The sequence below is a fragment of the Tupaia chinensis genome, unplaced genomic scaffold, assembly GCF_000334495.1.
Source record: "Tupaia chinensis unplaced genomic scaffold, TupChi_1.0 Scaffold139491_1, whole genome shotgun sequence".
In the NCBI taxonomy this organism is placed as follows: domain Eukaryota; kingdom Metazoa; phylum Chordata; class Mammalia; order Scandentia; family Tupaiidae; genus Tupaia; species Tupaia belangeri.
This window is the reverse complement of record NW_006199376.1, coordinates 306,257-325,013: the sequence shown is the minus strand read 5'-3', so window position 1 is coordinate 325,013 and position 18,757 is coordinate 306,257. Positions and strand designations below refer to the sequence as shown.

General features: G+C 36.1%; 2 protein-coding genes across 2 annotated transcripts; both read right to left on the bottom strand.

Annotated features, from left to right (window-relative positions):
• Window positions 1-1,592: 1,592 nt before the first annotated feature.
• LOC102494990 (olfactory receptor 52E4) lies at window positions 1,593-7,157 on the bottom strand. The gene is given in 2 exon segments (XM_006161957.2): window positions 1,593-2,531; window positions 7,134-7,157. Coding segments are annotated over 2 exon segments (963 nt in total).
• Window positions 7,158-13,240: 6,083 nt separating this feature from the next.
• Window positions 13,241-14,197, bottom strand: LOC102494578 (olfactory receptor 52N2). The gene has a single exon (XM_014593031.1). The coding sequence runs from the start codon at window positions 14,195-14,197 to the stop codon at window positions 13,241-13,243; it is 957 nt and encodes a 318-aa protein (XP_014448517.1).
• Window positions 14,198-18,757: the final 4,560 nt, after the last annotated feature.

The following is an 18,757-nucleotide window of genomic DNA, read 5'->3' as shown; positions in this document are numbered from 1 at the left end:
CTATCCCTGCTGTATCCAGGATTTCAAGTATATACTGTTGGCAATCTACCTCAACTTGCTTTCTGTAAAAATCTTCTATGATTGAGTCATACTTTTCAATCATTCTTTCACTTTACCATATGTATGTTATGTTTAAATTTTTAAAAAGGGAAAAAAGTATTAAACGCCTACTCTATAGCAAGATAAAAATGAGGTAAAACTAAAGAAATGTATACCATTGACCATAAAGTATAAAAAGCTTGTAGGACACAGGCTTGTCTGAAAAGCCACAAGGAAGAAATTCAAGTTGTAAAGAATTAGTCATTACAAAGGGCTTACTATACGACGAATGCATGAATGACTAAAGTTTGTGAATCTGAAAGTAATTACCTTAATTACTACCTAGAACATTCAATTTGCCATCTGAGAATGTAATTTACAAGTATGGGAACTCACCCATTTGGGGATGCCCATTCCTGACATCCTCCAGTTTCTAATCTATTGATGCTTTCACTAAGTTATCATTCACTTTATCCCATCAATCCTCATCCTTCTATAAGTATTTATCAGTTTTGTATACATACAGCAAACCAGTTCACTTTGAACAGTAGGTCTCTTATGGGAAGAGCTACAAAGATGCAATGATTTCAGAAAGATTCCACACATGGGGCCAGCAGATGGCATGGCAGTTATGTCACTGGACTTCCACATAGCCAACTGCAGTTCAAATCTCAGAACCGGTGTCTTGAAAGTCACACTGGTGCATGTGCTTGTGTGCCCAAGATCCTAGGAGGAGAATGGGGAAAAAAGATTATGGCAAGGCCATCCCCCTGGAGTGTGATTTCTCACTTTCCCTCTCACTGTATTTCTCTCTCTCTCTCTCTCTGTTTCAGTGAGCACACATGCCCTAAGGCAAGAACTTCTAAAAGAAAAAAAAAAAGATTCCACACAGAATTGTAAGGAATATTTCTTATTCTTTTACCTAAAAGATCCTTAAAGTGCTTCATACCTGTTTATTTTTACATTTCCAGATTTATCATTTTGTGATGTATAATTAAATAACAATAAAAATTATGGATAAAACCAAGTTCAGAAATTCAAAAAAGAATTAATCTATTAAAAGGTATTAATGGTCAGTAGCCCTTAATGTAGGTAAATCTATCTACTTATCCACCTGAATGTTTTTCATAAAGCATCTTTGTGCTGCAATCCTCCTGCCTCAGCCTCCTGGGTCACTGGAATTATAAGTGCATACCACCACAGCCAGCCTTTTTATAGTGAATTAAACTAATGTAATCATGCAGTTAACTCTCTGCAAAGAAACATTTTATTTCACATAATCCTGACTACCAGATCTGTTCTGTAGAGGCTAAATAGGAGAAGAAATCTTCAAAAGGCTGTTAAATTTAAGTTGTCTCAGATCTTAGGTACTTCATAAATTTTCATAGTGTTGTTTTGATATTAATCACATTATATGCTCTGGATTGGGTGTCTAAGAAAATTACAGATGTAATAATACAAAGGCTAGAGTTGTTTACATTGTAAGATTCTGTGGTTACAAAACACAATACCTTTTCCTTAGAATAAGATGCATGTTTCTCAGGTGGTTTATGTCAACCTTTTTTCAAAAAGATGCTTAAGACCCTCTCTCGAATCTGCTTTGTCCTCACTCCATAGATGACAGGATTAAGGGCAGGTGGGACAACAACGTAGAGATTAGCCAGAAGAACATGAATGTATATGGGGACATTCCTACCAAACCGGTGGGTCATGAAGGAGAAAAATGCTGGAGTGAAGAAGGCCAGGATGACACAGATGTGAGACCCACACGTGTTAAGTGCCTTGAGCCTGGCATCCCGAGAAGGAAGGCAGAAGACAGCTTGGAGTATTCTCACATAGGAGATAATGATCAGAACCACATCAATGAGCACCATTGATATGAGAATTAATCCAAATATCATGTTGACCTTTATGCTGGCACAGGCCAGCCGAGCAATTCCCATGTGCTCACAATATGTGTGGGGGATTCTATGGTGCCCGCAGAAAGGAAGCCTCAAGATGAGAAACACCAAAGGGATAACCAAAATGAAATTGACACCCAACACCACCACCAGGACGAGGCCAATTGTCTTGTGAGTGAGGATCAGGCTATACCGCAGTGGGTTGCAGATGGCAACGTAGTGATCAAACGCCATGGCAACCAACACAACAGTCTCCATAGCAGTGAATATATGGATGAAGAACATCTGGGCAACGCAGCCCCCAAAGCTAATCTCCCTTAAATTAAACCAGAATATGCCCAGCATTTTGGGAATCGTGGAAGTTGACAGGCCCAGATCAATGGAAGCTAACATAGCCAAGAAGTAAAACATGGGCTGATGAAGACTGTGTTCAATCTTGATCACAAACAAGATCGTGATGTTCCCCACAAGGGCAATCAAGTATACAGAGCAAAAAGGAAATCCAATCCAAATGTGCATTTCTTCAAGGCCTGGAACTCCCAGTAGGAGGAAACAGGAAGGGTGGAATTTGGTGCCATTTGAGGGGGACATCTCTTTATGTTCTTTTGGAATCTGAGAAGAAACAAATAAGTTATCAAATCATTTAAAATGCACACATCAAATAAAAACTGCAATAAATTTGAAGCAGTAATCAAGGAATTAAGATTATACCAAGGGTCCAGCAGTTCACACAATGGCTATGTCGCTGGACTCCCATGTAGTCGATCGCGGTTCGTGTTCCAGACCCTGTGGCTTAAAACTCACGCCGGGCACATGTGTGTGAGTGCCCAAGATCCTGAGAGGAGAACAGAAGAGAAGGGATTGTGGCACGGCCATCCCCTCTGGGGGATGATTTCTCGCTTTCTGTCTGTCTCTCTCTCTCTGTATGGCAAGCGCACGCACCCTATAGCAAAAAAAAAAAAAAAAACTCCAAAAAAATAAAAAAGATTATAACAAGGACAGTATTTGAAAAGTTAATGGAAATTGCATATTATGAAAAAATCTTGCATAGATTTCAAATTTCTTTGATCTCAAATAAATTTTTTATTTCATTTTTTATCACCTTTTGAAGTCCTCTCATATGTCAGTCTTTGAAATATGGATTGAAAAATTGTGGCACATATACTCCATAGAATAATATTCAACCATAAAAAATAACAAGGCCCTGGAATTTGATAGAAAGTGGATGAATATGGAAGATTTGTTGCTGAGTGAAGCAAGAAAGGCTATGAAAGAGAGACATTGCATGTTTCCACTTAACATATACTGAGTGTCTATGGTAGAGACTGAAAGACTAGAGAACATAAAAGTATTAAAAATTGTAATGGACACTAGAGACAAAGTGGAAAGACAGTGTGAGAGGGGAAGAGTGTAGGAAATTTGGGGAGAAAATGAAAAGGTAAGACATTGTGGGACACAGATAAGGTTTATTATCTGTTGACGAGTCTCAGCTGGGCTAGACTGAGGTGTATATCATGCTGGGTAAAGTCTCTTCACAATTTAAGTGATGTATAGTGATTTAATGTATGGATAATAATAAAAAAGAAATATATAAAAAAGAAATTGGATAGATTCACTAAGAGATTCAAAAATGTTCATTTAATTCTGCTAAAGTACAACAAACATCTGACTATGTCTCCAATTTTATAATACTATTATTTTTGGAATGAGACAAACACTACACATGCCAACTACACACACACACACACACACACACACATATATATTTGTATATGTACATACATATATAATATATCATGAAGGGAGTCCTCTCTAACAAAGTGATATTTAAACAGATAAATTAATACAAACAAAATATGAAGATGATTTAGCATAAAGTTAATAAATGAACAGTAAGTATGTCTAAGACATAAACTGATGCTTCAATTTGAATTCTAAAGAAAAATCTCTTAGCCATGTGATACATGATATGAAAGTAGTGACAGTTGCTCTTTTCCAACAGGAGCTACAAAACAGGAGCTTAGGAAAGTCAGTAACCCTCTCTTTTGGGGATCAAGAAGTAGATTTGTGAGAAAGAATAGAGGAGGAAATGCAGATCTTTCTCCCTGTTTTATTTTCTTTTTCTCAGCTAAGAGAGACACAAATAAAAAGAACAGACCAAAACAGTGCCTATTTCCAAAGGCTTTCTCAAACTTTCTACTGAAATTTCCATAGAAATTGATTCTGGGAATTCTGGAGAGAAAAAAAATAATAATATACTTCCTTTCCCCCCCCAGTATACCTTGTTTTATTTGTGATTTTGGAAAAAATGACATTAACAAGACATAAAGTGGGAGACATTACCCCTACAAAAACATTTCAACAACACCTACCTTTGCCTACATAATCTGAAACTCCTCTGTTCCTCACAGGTCCAGATCTAACTCAGTAGTCTTGTTTGTCACTATTTCTAAGTTCTTCTGGGCTTCATTTCTAGCACTTTACTCAAAGATCCCAGCCTTACGCGGCAACACCTGTCTTAGTCATGACCTCAGGATCAGACTACTGCACTGTTTCCATTTCTGACTTTATTCTGTTATCTCTACAAATGAAAGTTTTTACTTATGTTACAACAGGCTTCCCTCTCTAAACCTCCCACAGGACTATTTATCCCCAAGGTCTGGAAAGTTCTTCCTGAAAGAAAATAGTTAATCCTCCTGTGCCATATTTCTGAAGCGTGGCATCTATGGCTACTACTTTCTGTATTAGGCTCCATTCTGACCATCCCCACAGACTCTATTACTAAACTTAGCCTTTGGTTCTGTAGATTTAGAGGCTGAGACCCATGGGTTGCGACATAGTAAGACCCTTCCTAATAAAATACACACACACTGGGCTTTGATCGATAATATCAGAAGGAAAATAGTACACGATTGTCCCTCAGTAGCCATAGAAGGTTATTTTCAAGACTCACCATGGATATAAAAATCCTATGATGCTGGGACCAGCAGCTAGTGTAATGACTATGTCACTGGACTCCCATGTAGTCGACCACAGTTCGAGTCCCGGACCCGGTGGCTTAAAACTCACACTGGGCGCATGTACGTGCGTGCCCAAAATCCTGAGAGGAGAATGGAGGAAAAGGGATTGCGGCGTGGCCAACCCCCCGGGGGGGGATTTCTCGCTTTCTGTCTCTCTCTGTCTGTCTGTCTGATGAGCGCTCACGCCCTATGGCAAAAACCTCTAAAAAAAAAAAAAAACCCTATATGATACTCAAGTCCCTTGTAGAAATTAGAATGATATTTCTATATAAATTACCTCCTGTGCCATATTTCTGAAGTGTGGCATCTATGGCTACTACTTTCTGTATTAGGCTCCATTCTGACCATCCCCACAGACTCTATTACTAAACTTAGCCTTTGGTTCTGTAGATTTAGAGGCTGAGACCCATGGGTTGCGACATAGTAAGACCCTTCCTAATAAAATACACACACACTGGGCTTTGATCGATAATATCAGAAGGAAAATAGTACACGATTGTCCCTCAGTAGCCATAGAAGGTTATTTTCAAGACTCACCATGGATATAAAAATCCTATGATGCTGGGACCAGCAGCTAGTGTAATGACTATGTCACTGGACTCCCATGTAGTCGACCACAGTTCGAGTCCCGGACCCGGTGGCTTAAAACTCACACTGGGCGCATGTACGTGCGTGCCCAAAATCCTGAGAGGAGAATGGAGGAAAAGGGATTGCGGCGTGGCCAACCCCCCGGGGGGGGATTTCTCGCTTTCTGTCTCTCTCTGTCTGTCTGTCTGATGAGCGCTCACGCCCTATGGCAAAAACCTCTAAAAAAAAAAAAAAACCCTATATGATACTCAAGTCCCTTGTAGAAATTAGAATGATATTTCTATATAAATTATGCACATCCTCCTGAACATTTAAAATAATCTCTATGTTATTTGTAATACCTAATACAATGCCAATATTATAAAAATAGTTTTAAACTATATATATTTTTAGGGACTAGTAGCATGTTCATGCAGATGCAACTAAGTTTTCTTTTTACTATTTTCTATCAGTTGTGGGTTGAATCCACTGATGTGAAATCAGCAAATACAGAAGACTCATTACTTCCTTCTTGGCCAACTTTGAAAGTCATTAAAAATAACTAGAGGACTGACTTTGTAGCACAGCAGCAACAGACTACTCAAAAGAAACTAGATCTCACTTGGCAGCTGAAGTTTCAGTGTTGAGCCTGGTGAGCCCAAAACATATCAGGCATACCTGTGAGTACTCAAGAGCCAATGGGCTAGAGATTGCAGGATGGAGATTGTAGCATGGCCAGACCCTGTGGAGAGTGTTGTTCTTTTTCTCCTCCCCACCAACTCTTACATGTGCATACACACAATCTATCATAAAAAAGTTATAATAAATCATAGAATTCTACCTTTGTTTATAAAAGATTAACCACTGGGAAATCCCATACACTGGAAAATAATCATTGTAAAGATTTCTTGGCCACTCTCCCCATTCCAATAATTGAGTTTGTTTGTTCCTATCACTACAAGCAGATTTCTCTTACTTCTAAAGTGGTTCTTGATCTCTACTGTCTTGATTCTTCTCTAAAAATTACATAGTTGACTTACTGGATGTTTAGCTCACTGAACTGATGGTGTTATAATTACTAAACTTTTGGAAGAGCATTTACTTGAAGGCCCTTTTGGAGAAAAGGTAGAAGCTATAGTGTAAATTTACCCGTCCATTATATCCTGGGCTAATATATAGGTATTTTGTGGGACTATATTTCAGACTCCGGAAGAGCCCTGACCTTTAGACTGTGGGACTTTACATTAAATCACCAATTCCTGCCCTTGAATAAGCATAGGCCATGAGCCAAGAAATAAGATGGGCTGGAAATTGGCTCCTAATTTTATTTTATCACCACACATTCATTACCTGGGGGACTGCTAGCATATTTCTTAGCATTATTAGGGGACTAGAGTCCAAATCATGTTGATATAACATTGTGTCAAGTGAGAAACTGGTCATTCGCCCATTTCCATCACTCATGATCCATGAGTTATCAAATATGAATTACTCTTTTTTGATGGGATCCAAGGGCTTGCAGCCAAGTCTTATGGTTCCTGCTTATATATCATGACCAGCAAGTACCCTGATTCACCAGCTGAGGGATAGTACCAATATTCGTAACCTTGAGTACTTAAATATTTACCATTATCCAGAGGTGTGTTGGAGGATAACTATATTTCTGAGAGAATTTTATGGGATTTTATTGATTATAATTTAAAATTTTATTGATTTGTGAAATTTATTTCACATGGTCTTTTGTTAATAGTTATGTATAGCCTCTGATTATACAAAAATGAGACAAAAAGAAGAACCTAGAATGAACACTCATCTAAGTTCAAAGAAGCAAAATCTTGGCCATTAAAGGAAAATATGAAAAAACATTGAGCTTGGGAACCAGCAGTTAAAAATAATGGCTCTGTCGCTGGACTCCCACGTAGTCGACCGCAGTTCGCGTCCCGGACCTGGTGGCTTAAAACTCACGCCGGGCACGTGTGCTTGTGTGCCCAAGATCCCGAGAGGAGAATGGAGGAGAAGGGATTGCGGCATGTCCATCCCCGCTGGGGGGTGATTTCTCGCTTTCTGTCTCTCTGTCTCTCTCTGTCTGGCAAGTGCACGCACCCTATAGTGAAAACCTCTCAAAAAAAAAAAAAAAAACATTGAGATTAAAAATCTGACCATGAAGAAGCTGGTCTGTAGTGAGCAGGTATTCTTGCAGTAACCCAGGTTCCCTGCCCTGATCAAGGAAAAGGGTGGATTGATCATCTGTGCTTTCAGCATCATGACTTTCTATCAATCTAAGAATGAAGGATGCACTGATCTTAATCTTCCTGGAAGATAGCTGGAAAGAAAATTGTGGCATAGGAACAGATATCCTCTATAGAACCCACTGGGTCATTATACATTGTGTCAAAACATCACATTGTGCCTCATAAACATACACATTTATTAGGTCCAATTTCAAAACCTAATTAAAGAAAAAAGGATGGCAGGATGGGGCAAGGAGGCAGTGGTCAATGGAGATGCTGACAGCAGTGCAAGTCGTGTTTCCTTGAGGGCTCTGGAAGTAAGACATCTATACTCAGGTAACCAAGAACTAAACCTCTGAGCTTCACATTTTGCTTAAAGAGGTTGAGACTTCTGAAGTAGGGATGAAATAATTCATATGATGGAACAAAAGGTGTCATTTGAATCCTCTCTGGGTTGGGACTTTTTTTTCCTACCCAAAGAGCATGCATTTTATAGAATATTTCTATCAAGTATACAGTCTTTTGCCCAAACAGAAATTAAGCCCATGGTGAACTTGTCAGCTTTTTTATATGAGAAATATTTAGACTTTTAGGACTTTAGTTTTGTTTTACTGTTTTTCCTTAATGTCTACAGCAGAAACTCTGCCTCCCTAAGGGCTTCTTATCACTTCATGTGTCCAGGGCAGCTTTGAAACATAAGGCACCCCAACTAAACTTTAATATATCATAAACTTTGGAAGCATGACTGAATTGACAAAAATAGAAAGAGACTAAAATAACTTTATTCATTATCCCTTTCCCCAACACTACTTCCTTCCCCTGAGTTGGATGCTTGTGATTTTTCTTCTGTATTTTTGTTTGGAGTCAATATATTCTTTCCAAGGAAATGGAAGAGAATATGCAACTTAAGAGAGATGAGGTGAAAGTGATCGGGTATGATTGGTTTATGACATACCAAGGAAAGGTTATAGAATTTTAATGTTATTCAAGTTACAATGTTAAATAGTGAGCGAATTTATGAAAAACAAGTACCCACTCATTTTGCTCCCCATATCATAAGAGCCAATGAGTTCTTCCAAGTTGAGTGATGGAGTTTGAAATGAAAAAGACTTTAATCCATGTTACCCAGTTAAAGTCATAGGCATGTAGGGATGAAAAGAGTGGTAATTTAGATAAATAAGATCACCCAAGAAGAAAAATAGGACCATGTTCTCATTTTAAAAGAAAAGAATGAACAGAATTAAATATTTTCATTCTAGAAATAATAGTTATCTTTTGAATATCACACACACACACACACACACACACACACATACACACACATCAGAAGAAAAATCTTTTTAACTTAAATATACATGCTGGTGATCATATGGAGAAAAAGGAATCCTTGTACATTAGTGATGCAAATGCACATTAGTATAGCCATCATTCTGGAAAACTAGAATACAAGTTCTTCAAAAAATTAGAACTAGGACTACTGGCAATAGATCCAGCAATCCCACTTCTGTGTATACAGTGGTCACTTCTTATCCGCAGTTTGGCTTTCTTTGCTTTCAGTTACCACATTCTAATATGGTCTGAGAGAATATACAAAACAGTAAACTAAGATGTTCTGAGAGCATACAAGAGAGAGAGAGACCACGTTTATACATAACTTTTATTATAGTATAGTGTTTTAATTGTCTTATTTTATTAATAGTCATTAATGTCTTACTATGCCTAATTTATAAAATTTTATCATGTATATACCTGGGAAAAATGTAGTATATTTAGAGTTTGGTACTATACATAGTTTCAGGCATCCACTGGGGATCTTGAAATGTATTCCCTGCAGTTAAAGAGGGAACCCTGCATATCCAAAGGAAATGAAGTTGGTATGAGGAAGAGATAGCCACAAAACCTTAGTCATAGCAGCACTATTCACAATAGCCAAGAGGTGGATATAGCACAAGTGTCCATCAATAAAAGACTGGATTTTAAAAATCTAACTGATAACACACACACACACACACACACACACACACACACACACATACACATGAAATACTGTGCAGTCTTAAAAAAGGTCATTCTTTCATCTGTGACAACATGGATGAACCAGGAGGACATTATACTAAGTAAAGTAAGCCAGGCACAGAAAGACAAATACCATTTAAAAAATGTTCACAGTGTATTATGAAATAAAATGAGAGCAATATAAATAGTTTATAGCATAGTAATACTAAAAAGTAACATGTCATATTTGAATTTTCTTCCTCTTTGCCTACCGGGTTCTTTAGGCATTTATTTTTTAATTTCTTATTTCTTTTAAAATTTTTATAAGGCAAAGATTGCAGAATTTCTTTTTTCCCACAGAAAACTTTACCCTTTTTTTTCCTTTAAATGTTTATGATCCTCCAAACCACCCTCTACTACCCACTTTCAACGACTCAGGTAGTATTTTAAATATTCCTTTCTCAGCAACAAATTTCCTCCTCAGTTTTTCTAGGGTAGGGACCTGGTGCTGTGCTTTCATTGCACCTACCAGGTGATAGGCAATAATTTTGGTATTTGAGACACTTCAGCAAACAAACAAGGTAAAGATCTCTGTCTTCATACTCTACTAATGTGAAGAACAGGGTTGGTGAGGGCATCTAGTAAACCATAAACATAATAAATATGCAAAATTTATCATTATTTATAAAAAGAAATCTACAATAAAATAAAAGAGCTGAATAAAAAGACTTGAGTGAGAGCTACGTTGTATATTTAAATATTACAATTAAGGTATACATCTTTGTTCTGGTCACTTTTGAGCAAGGAAATGATGTCTCCATTTATGGTGGGAAGAAATCCTAGGTAACAATATAAAGTATTTTATTGCCCAAATTTGTCTTCAGCTTCTTTATAGAAGTCATAGGGTCAGTTTGAAAAAGAACATAAATGGCATTTGTTCATATGACTATGTGTATTTGTGATAGTCCACGTGGCATAGTCAAGGATTTGTTGGCAGCTTTTTAAATTTATTAAGTTAGTCTCTCGAAAGATCCATCACTGCTTTTCACCCTCTTGGCTATAGAAGGTACCTACAAATTCTTCAAATTTTTTAATTGCTTAGAAAAATGCTATAGTATATCATAATCATTAAAATCAAAGACACTAGAACTAGAATCTAGATTTAAATCCATGTTCTGCCACTTGCTGGCTGTGTAACTTTTATTAAATTATTAACCTCTCTGTGCCTTAGTTCACTTAGATCTTCAAACTGGGCATCAAATTCTCATTGCAATATTTAGGATCAAATTAGCATGGAATACTTGGAAAATTGCATGGAAAATCAGTGCAATGAAGGGTTTTTGGTATTTTTTAAAGCATTGTTGGTATTGCTGTATTTTTCTTCAAACCATTTTGAAGAGCAACAGTCAACATCTTTAAAAATAATAACTTTGAAAGACATAAGAAATCTCTGATTTTCCTGTTTGGTAAGAAGAAGAGAGAAATTTATAAATGAAAGAACAGAAGGAGGAAAAAAAAAAAAGTGTACCTGGCTGACAGAGATATAGGAATGTCTTAAGTTCTGAGAAGAACCTGGCTTGGTTCATGGAAGAAGTGAATAGAAACTGAAAAATGGTATTTCCATGGAAGAAAGAAAATTGGAGGAGGAAAAAGGAGAGAGAGGCCTTAAGAGGCAGAGGTTATGGTAGAGGTCTGAGCAGTCAAGGAAAGTGAATGTTACAGATGCTGCTTAAGGGTTCAGAATAGTTATAAGACACTGGTTCTCTCTCAAATTTGAAGAGTGGCACCTGGAACCATGCCAAAATTTACAGATGAGGCACCTCCTGATACCCTTGTCTGCCTTTTTAGCCCTATCTTTTGCTCCTCCTTTCTCTTTTACATCCAAACATCCTAAAATGTCTGTGGGGCCAAACTTGGTATTCTTTGATTAGCCTTAATATTTTACATATATTTTTAAATGCTTTTCTAAATAACTCCTATTTGCTTTTGCTTAGAGAATACGAATGCATGTAATTCAAGACTCACCTCATACACCACATTGTCCATTATTTACTATCTTGGATAGATATTCATGATCACTAGGTTTCATTATCTCTATTATATGATCACCTTGTTATCATTTTATAGTCATTATTTCAATACATTTTATATCTTCTATTAGACAAGGAATTCACTTACAATTTCATTCTCATTTTCATTTCTCAGTGCATAACAAAGAACCAGGCACATAAAAGGTACCCAGAAAAGCTTGTTGGTTGATATTGACAAGCTTGCCCACTTAAAACTGATTTTCTACTGCCTTTAAAATCAGAAAGATTTCTCCTCAAACTATAATGTTCAGAATGAACCATAGTTGAAACAGGTCAAAAATAATATGAAGTACAAATTAATTAAATATTAACATAGATCAGACGTTAAATTACATGATTTTTAAAAAGTTTTGCCATTAGAACATATAGTCAGCCACATACATCTTCATGGTAGATTTTGTTTCTCACATTTGAAAAACAAAAATTTAGAGAAATTTAGAGAAATGAAATGTCTATCCAAGCCTAGAAATTATAAAACAGAATATTTAACCTTTGAGACTAACTCGATGTAAAATAGTTTTCTCAACATTTTCTTACTAACTTTTTGCTTTCTCCATACTTTATTCATTTCTATTTCTTTTGTATGTGTTTCTTTCTATATATCCCTGACTTGAGTCTAGATTTTAAGTACCCTGAGACCATAGATTGTATAAAATTCAACTTTGTCTCCTTTCACTAAATCCAAGGTAAGACTAATAATATTACCTAAATGAGTGCATGAGTAACTTAAAATATACACTAGTAATATAATGCTTTCACCTGTTTAGTGATAACAAAGCAATTATGTCTTTTACATCTATTTTAAGTGGCATTCCCAAACAATTATCATGAGAAAAATAGAACTTTTAGACATTCTTGAATGAATTACAGGATATTTAAAAAGATATTTAGCTAATAATTAAAATTGGAAGATTTTGCAAAACATCTAAACCTAACTTGTCTTAAAAAAAATACTGGAATATATTGCAACACTGGGGCCCATGCTACTTCATGGCATTAATGGATTTGATATGAGTAGAATCAGCCCTTCATAGAGAGAACATACTTGTTCAATGTTACGATAGCCTCAATGATTGCACATAATGAATAGATTGACACTAATCTCACATTACATATTATCTTTCTGGTCTCACTAGACGCATGAGTCTGTATATCCTCATGAAATATGTAAGCTCTATAAGAATGTGTATGTTACTTGTTTATTGTGTATTTTTTTCCTTGCTACATATTTACTCACAAGAAATATTTCACAATATATACCTATAAAGATTTTAGAATATCTACACAGAATGAGTGTCCTATTTTTAATACCTTTTCATTCACATTGTTCATAAATTTCTTCACCACTATTAACTCTACTACCCTAAGCTATATATCCATTTAATCACTCATTTATCTTAGGTAAAACCAATCTTGTCTCCAAGTAAAAATTTGATTACACCTTCCCGAATCTGCTTGGTCTTGACTCCATAAACAATTGGATTCATGGTAGGAGGCAGTAGAAGATAAAGGTTGGCCACAATGATGTGTATGTGCTGGGGAATATTGTGTCCTCCAAAACGATGAGTGAAAAAAGTAAAGAAGGCAGGAACATAGGTGATCACGATGGCACAGATATGAGATGTACAGGTGCTGAAGGCCTTGTGGCGAGCATCTGCAGATGACAGACTCACTACAGCCCGCAAGATCATAGAGTAAGAAATGGAGATACAGCAGATATCAAACACACCAATGAGGAGAGCAACCATCAGACCGTAAATAGCATTGATCTTGAAATTGCCACAGGATACCTTGGCCACAGACATGTGGTCACAGTAAGTGTGAGGGATGAAGTTTCCATGGCAGTAGGGCAGGCGTTTGGTGAGGAAAGTGAATGGGGTGATGAGCATCACACTCCTTAAGAACGTAGCAAGACCAGCCTTGGTTATCACAGGGTTGGTGAGGATGGTGGCATAGCGTAAGGGGTAACAGATGGCCACATAGCGATCAAGGGCCATGAGCATGAGCACCCCAGACTCCATGCCAGTCAACATATGGACAAAAAACATCTGGGCCAGGCAAGCATTAAAGTGGATCTCCTTGAGGTTGAACCAGAATATGCACAGCATATTGGGTACCGTGGTGGTGCACAAGGTGACATCGGTGAAGGAGAGCAAGGCCAGGAAGTAGTACATGGGCCGGTGCAGAGAATCCTCATGGCTGATGAGGTAGATGAGCCCACAGTTCCCCACAACAGCAATGAGGTACATGAAGCAGAAGGGCAGGGAAATCCAGATGTGTGCAGCTTCCAGCCCGGGAACACCAGTCAGAACGAAGAATTCTGGGGTCAGGCTGGAGCTGTTGGCCCCAGACATGATGACTGACTGCAGGAGGGCATTTTACACTCTTTAACAGTGGAAATTTCCTGAGTCATAAAAATGAATCAAAGTGAATTAGGGGTTTTGGAAACCAAATCCAAAAAAAGTGACCTCTCCAAAATGAAAAGTAAAGATAAACTCTTCTGGAATATCACAGTCTAGCTTCATAGTCTGTCTAATACCTAGTATATATATTGGCATGTTGTGTAGTCTCTTTATGCCTCAGTTTTCTCAATATAAAATAAAAATAATACTTGCATCAAGCTCAGAAAGTCATAAGGATTATTCAGTAAGATATTTACATAATGTGCTAAAAGCTGCCTAACGCATAGTGAATAATCAATGAATACTAGTAGTAGTCACTGTGGTTGGTATTATCATTTTCTATCTCAATAAAATCATGCTGTGAGATCAGACTTACCATGATTAATAAATTCACATGGTGCTCTTCCTCTCTGCTCTAATTCAAGTGCCAGTCTACACTTAGGGGTGAGAAACATAGCATGAGGTTTTGAAAACTTCAACTATATTATGAAGTTAATTTTGGAAAGAGAATTCTAGTTACTATGGCCTCCAGAAGGTTAAAATATGTTCTCATATTTTGGACAGAAACATACATAAATGTAACTTAAATCTAGAAGGAAATCTTATCCAGCTAGATCCCTGTAAGGCTCCTGCTAACTGAAGGTAACTAAGCAAGCATCCAGCCAAGCTTCTGCAAAAAGAACTGGTCTCTGAAGACTGCTGCCTTGGATTTCTCTGTCCCTGCAAAGTAGCACTTGAGCCATAAGAGTTGGAGGAAGAAAATGAAATTTTAAAAAATTAAAATAAATAAATAAATAAAATTTTAAAAAATAAAAATTAACCCCTGGTGACAAAGTGCTAGATCTATGCTCTAACATGCCCAAGGCAAACCTGGAGGAAAAGACCAGGATATTAGGATATCAGGAAAAGTAGGGATTTTTGGTTCTGCACAACTGTCTCGTAGACTAAAACTCTTCACCAGTTTCAGAAAAAACCTAGATTTGTTCAAGTATCAACACCATATAACTAAATTATCAATCATGCTTATTAACTCACAAACAGGCAGACAGGCAGACAGACGCACTCAGAGCCAGTTCTTTCTTCCATTTCCTCAGTAACAGCAACAACAAAAGAACAATTCTTCACATCTTCTCTCTCAGATGTTTCTCAGTCACACAAAACCCAGTATTTATAAGCTATTTGTGAACCTAGAATATTTTCAAAAGAACAAAAACTAAATGGTTAAGTATCTAGCCTCTAATTTTGTTGTAGACTTATTTTAGAGACATGACCATCAGGCTCTCTGCACAGAAAAAATACGTCTGTGAGATAGTCAGATTTTTATCTCTGAACTCATGTGCACATATGCTGTGTAGCACCTGGTAGAGTTCAAGGGAAGATTTCAGTAGGAAAGCTTCTTTTAGCCATTTCCCTGAATGTCATCTAGGATTCAAGTCTTATCTTGGGTTATCTTCTACAGTGGCCATTTCCACTGCAAGTAATTCTTGCAAAGGTGTGCATTAATTAGAACAAAATTTTTGTTTTTCTCTATTTGGAACCTACTACTTCCTGGACTTCTCACTCTCCAATAAATTATGAGGTAGTTTTAAATTTATTTAATAATTTGGAATTTTTTTTCCTTCCATTTCTTGTTTCATAGATATATGTATTCCCAAATAAATGGTAATCTATTCTGGTTGTAGACAAAAAGAAATACATAATTCCTATTAACCACTTTGTGTATTTTCTTTACCAGAGAGTTTATGTTTAAGAAAAATATGAGCTTTTGATAATTGCCCAAACTTACCTCTATGTTAGCAAAGACCAGTTTAGTGTGCATGACTGACCCTCTTGAGTAAGAAGAGTTCTGTAATCAGGTTCTACTTTTACATAGCGTTTTTGTACTATTTGATGATTCTCTGAAGTTCAGCATCTATACTTGATTGGATCTCTACAGTTATGTGTCTCAGAGGACTATGTTAGAAAGATAAGATCTTTTGGGACTAATAAGATTATTTCTATATTTACCAGCTCTTTAAGCAAGAATGAAACTACAAAAAAAAAAGTATCAAAATTAAGTATCTTTTCCCAGGTGTGGATTATAAAATTTCTGACAGTCCATACAATCATTTGATTTTCATTAATCTTGATCACATTATCAGTATTTCCATCCAGTGGTGAGAGAGAGAGAGAGAGATGGAGAGAGGCAGACAGAGACAGAGACATGTATAGAGGATTATATATGCCATACAAGAGTAGCAGAACTGTGCTATGTTTAGTTTATGGTTTGTCCTTAGTTTATTGGATAAATTAATGATACCCAAACTTAAATACACATGTATATACACACTTACATGTTTGTTTTGCTTTTAGAAGGAGTGTGGCAAAATAATTTTGCACATATTTTGTATATTTTACATATACTTTATTACCTAAGGGCCCTTGTTAATATTTTATTGTGAAAAAGACTGATTCTGAAAGGACTGGAAAACAAATTAAGATGACTTTTGTCATTCCAAAGGGTGAAAGTATGAGGATTCTTATTAAACTCAGGGCTAATATTGGAAGTACTTTCTAAGTTGTCATTGAAGGTATATTATAATATCCCCTAAAACAGCCATTTTAATACTTTAATAAAGAGCATGTAGGAAAACAATTTAGCAGGTTGTTTTTTATTATAAAATTTTTAAATTTTACATGTATTCATTGAGCATCATCATAACATACAAAATGTAGTTTCCCATCCAGAATACACTGTATAGTGGCTTAGTTATGCATGTTATCATCAATAAAACAATTTATTCTGAAATGCAATGCAGTAACAATAGCTTAAAATATTTGAAAGCAATAGGAACAAACAAAATCAAACTACAGAACATTCAGTCATAAGAGACTACTGCAATTTAGCCATTCTTCTGTTGATAAATGTGTAGTGTTTCTCTTGCTTTTGTAAGGTGTTCTTTTGTGATAGGTAAATTTTGGTTCTAATTTTGAAGAGTAATTGCAAAATTTGATGACTTTATATATTTTTTAATTATTTTTTATCATTATAATCTTGTTTATATGACATTGTATTGCATATAACTTTACAGTGTATTACATTGCTTTTTCAAATGTTATGGGGGCTGGCAGATGGCATAGTGGTTATGGATGCTGGACTCCCACATGGCTTCTCACTCTCTCTCTCACTCTCTCTCTCTTTCTTTCTCTCCATCTCTGGTCAAGTTAAAATAATAAATAAAATAAATAAATTCAATAAAACCATTCTTTAAAAAATATAATACAGAGTTACAGTAATAGCCTTGGAATACTATATACTCATTGAACAGAACGGAGTGTCCTGAAACAAATCTATGCATATATGCACACTAGATAATTCAAAAAGTACATTGCTAAACAGTCAGCGATTATGACAAATTTGTACTGGGTCAACTAGGTATCTATAGGAGAAAAGTAAATCTTTATTCTTATCCTAGCATACTCAACAATCAAAATTAGGTGTGTTGTAGTTTTTGATTAGAATAATAAAAACAGTATTTTAGGAGATAACATATAGAAGTATATTGGAAACTTTAATGCTTAAAGTTTTTCTTAAAGGTGACACAGCTTTAATCACTGGGAAACCCACTTGGTCGAGGTATATAATCTTTTTCATATGTTACTAATATGCTAGTGTTTTGTTGTGGATTTTTGCATCTATGTTCATTAAGAATACTGGTCAGTGGTTTTTTTGTGTGTATGTCTTTGTCTAGTTTTGATATCAGTATAATACTAGCTTTGTAGAATAAATCTGGGGTGGGGGAGTCCTTCTACTTTAATGTTTTGGAATATTTTGAGGATATTCCCTTTAACTCATTAAGGATTTTGTATAATTCAGCAGTCAAACCATCTGATTCTCAGCTTTTATTTGTTGGGAGACTTTTTATAACTGATTAAATCTCTTTGGGCATTACTGGCCTAATCAGATATTCTATTTCTTCCTTGCTCAGTTAGTCTTGGTAAGTTAGTTATATGTGTCAAGGAATTTATCTATTAAATTTAGATTTTTCAATTTGTTGGCATACGGTTGTTCATAATTAGTCTCTGATTACTTTTTCTATTTCCATGGTATCAATTGTAATGGTTCCTTTTTTGTTTCTGATTGCTGTTCAAATCCTGGCCATGGTGGCTTCAAAACCACATTGGGCCAGAAGATGGCATGATCCTTAAGGTGTCGAATCTCACATGGCTAACTCTTACGGTTCAAGTCTCAAACCCAGTGACCTGAGGATCACCTCAGGTGCATGTATGCATGTGCCCAGAATCACAAAAGAATGGAGAAGGAATTGTGGTGTGTCCCTTGGGAGTATAATGAATATATAAATTGTGCTACATTCATAAATTGGAGTATTATGGAAATGAAAAGACTCAATCTAATGTTTCATACAATGAGATGGATACATTTTATTTTAACCATTGCCTTCTTAAAGGTCAGAATAAACTACCCCACATTTTTCTGATATTTAGTTTTGTATCATATAAGACTGTAATTTC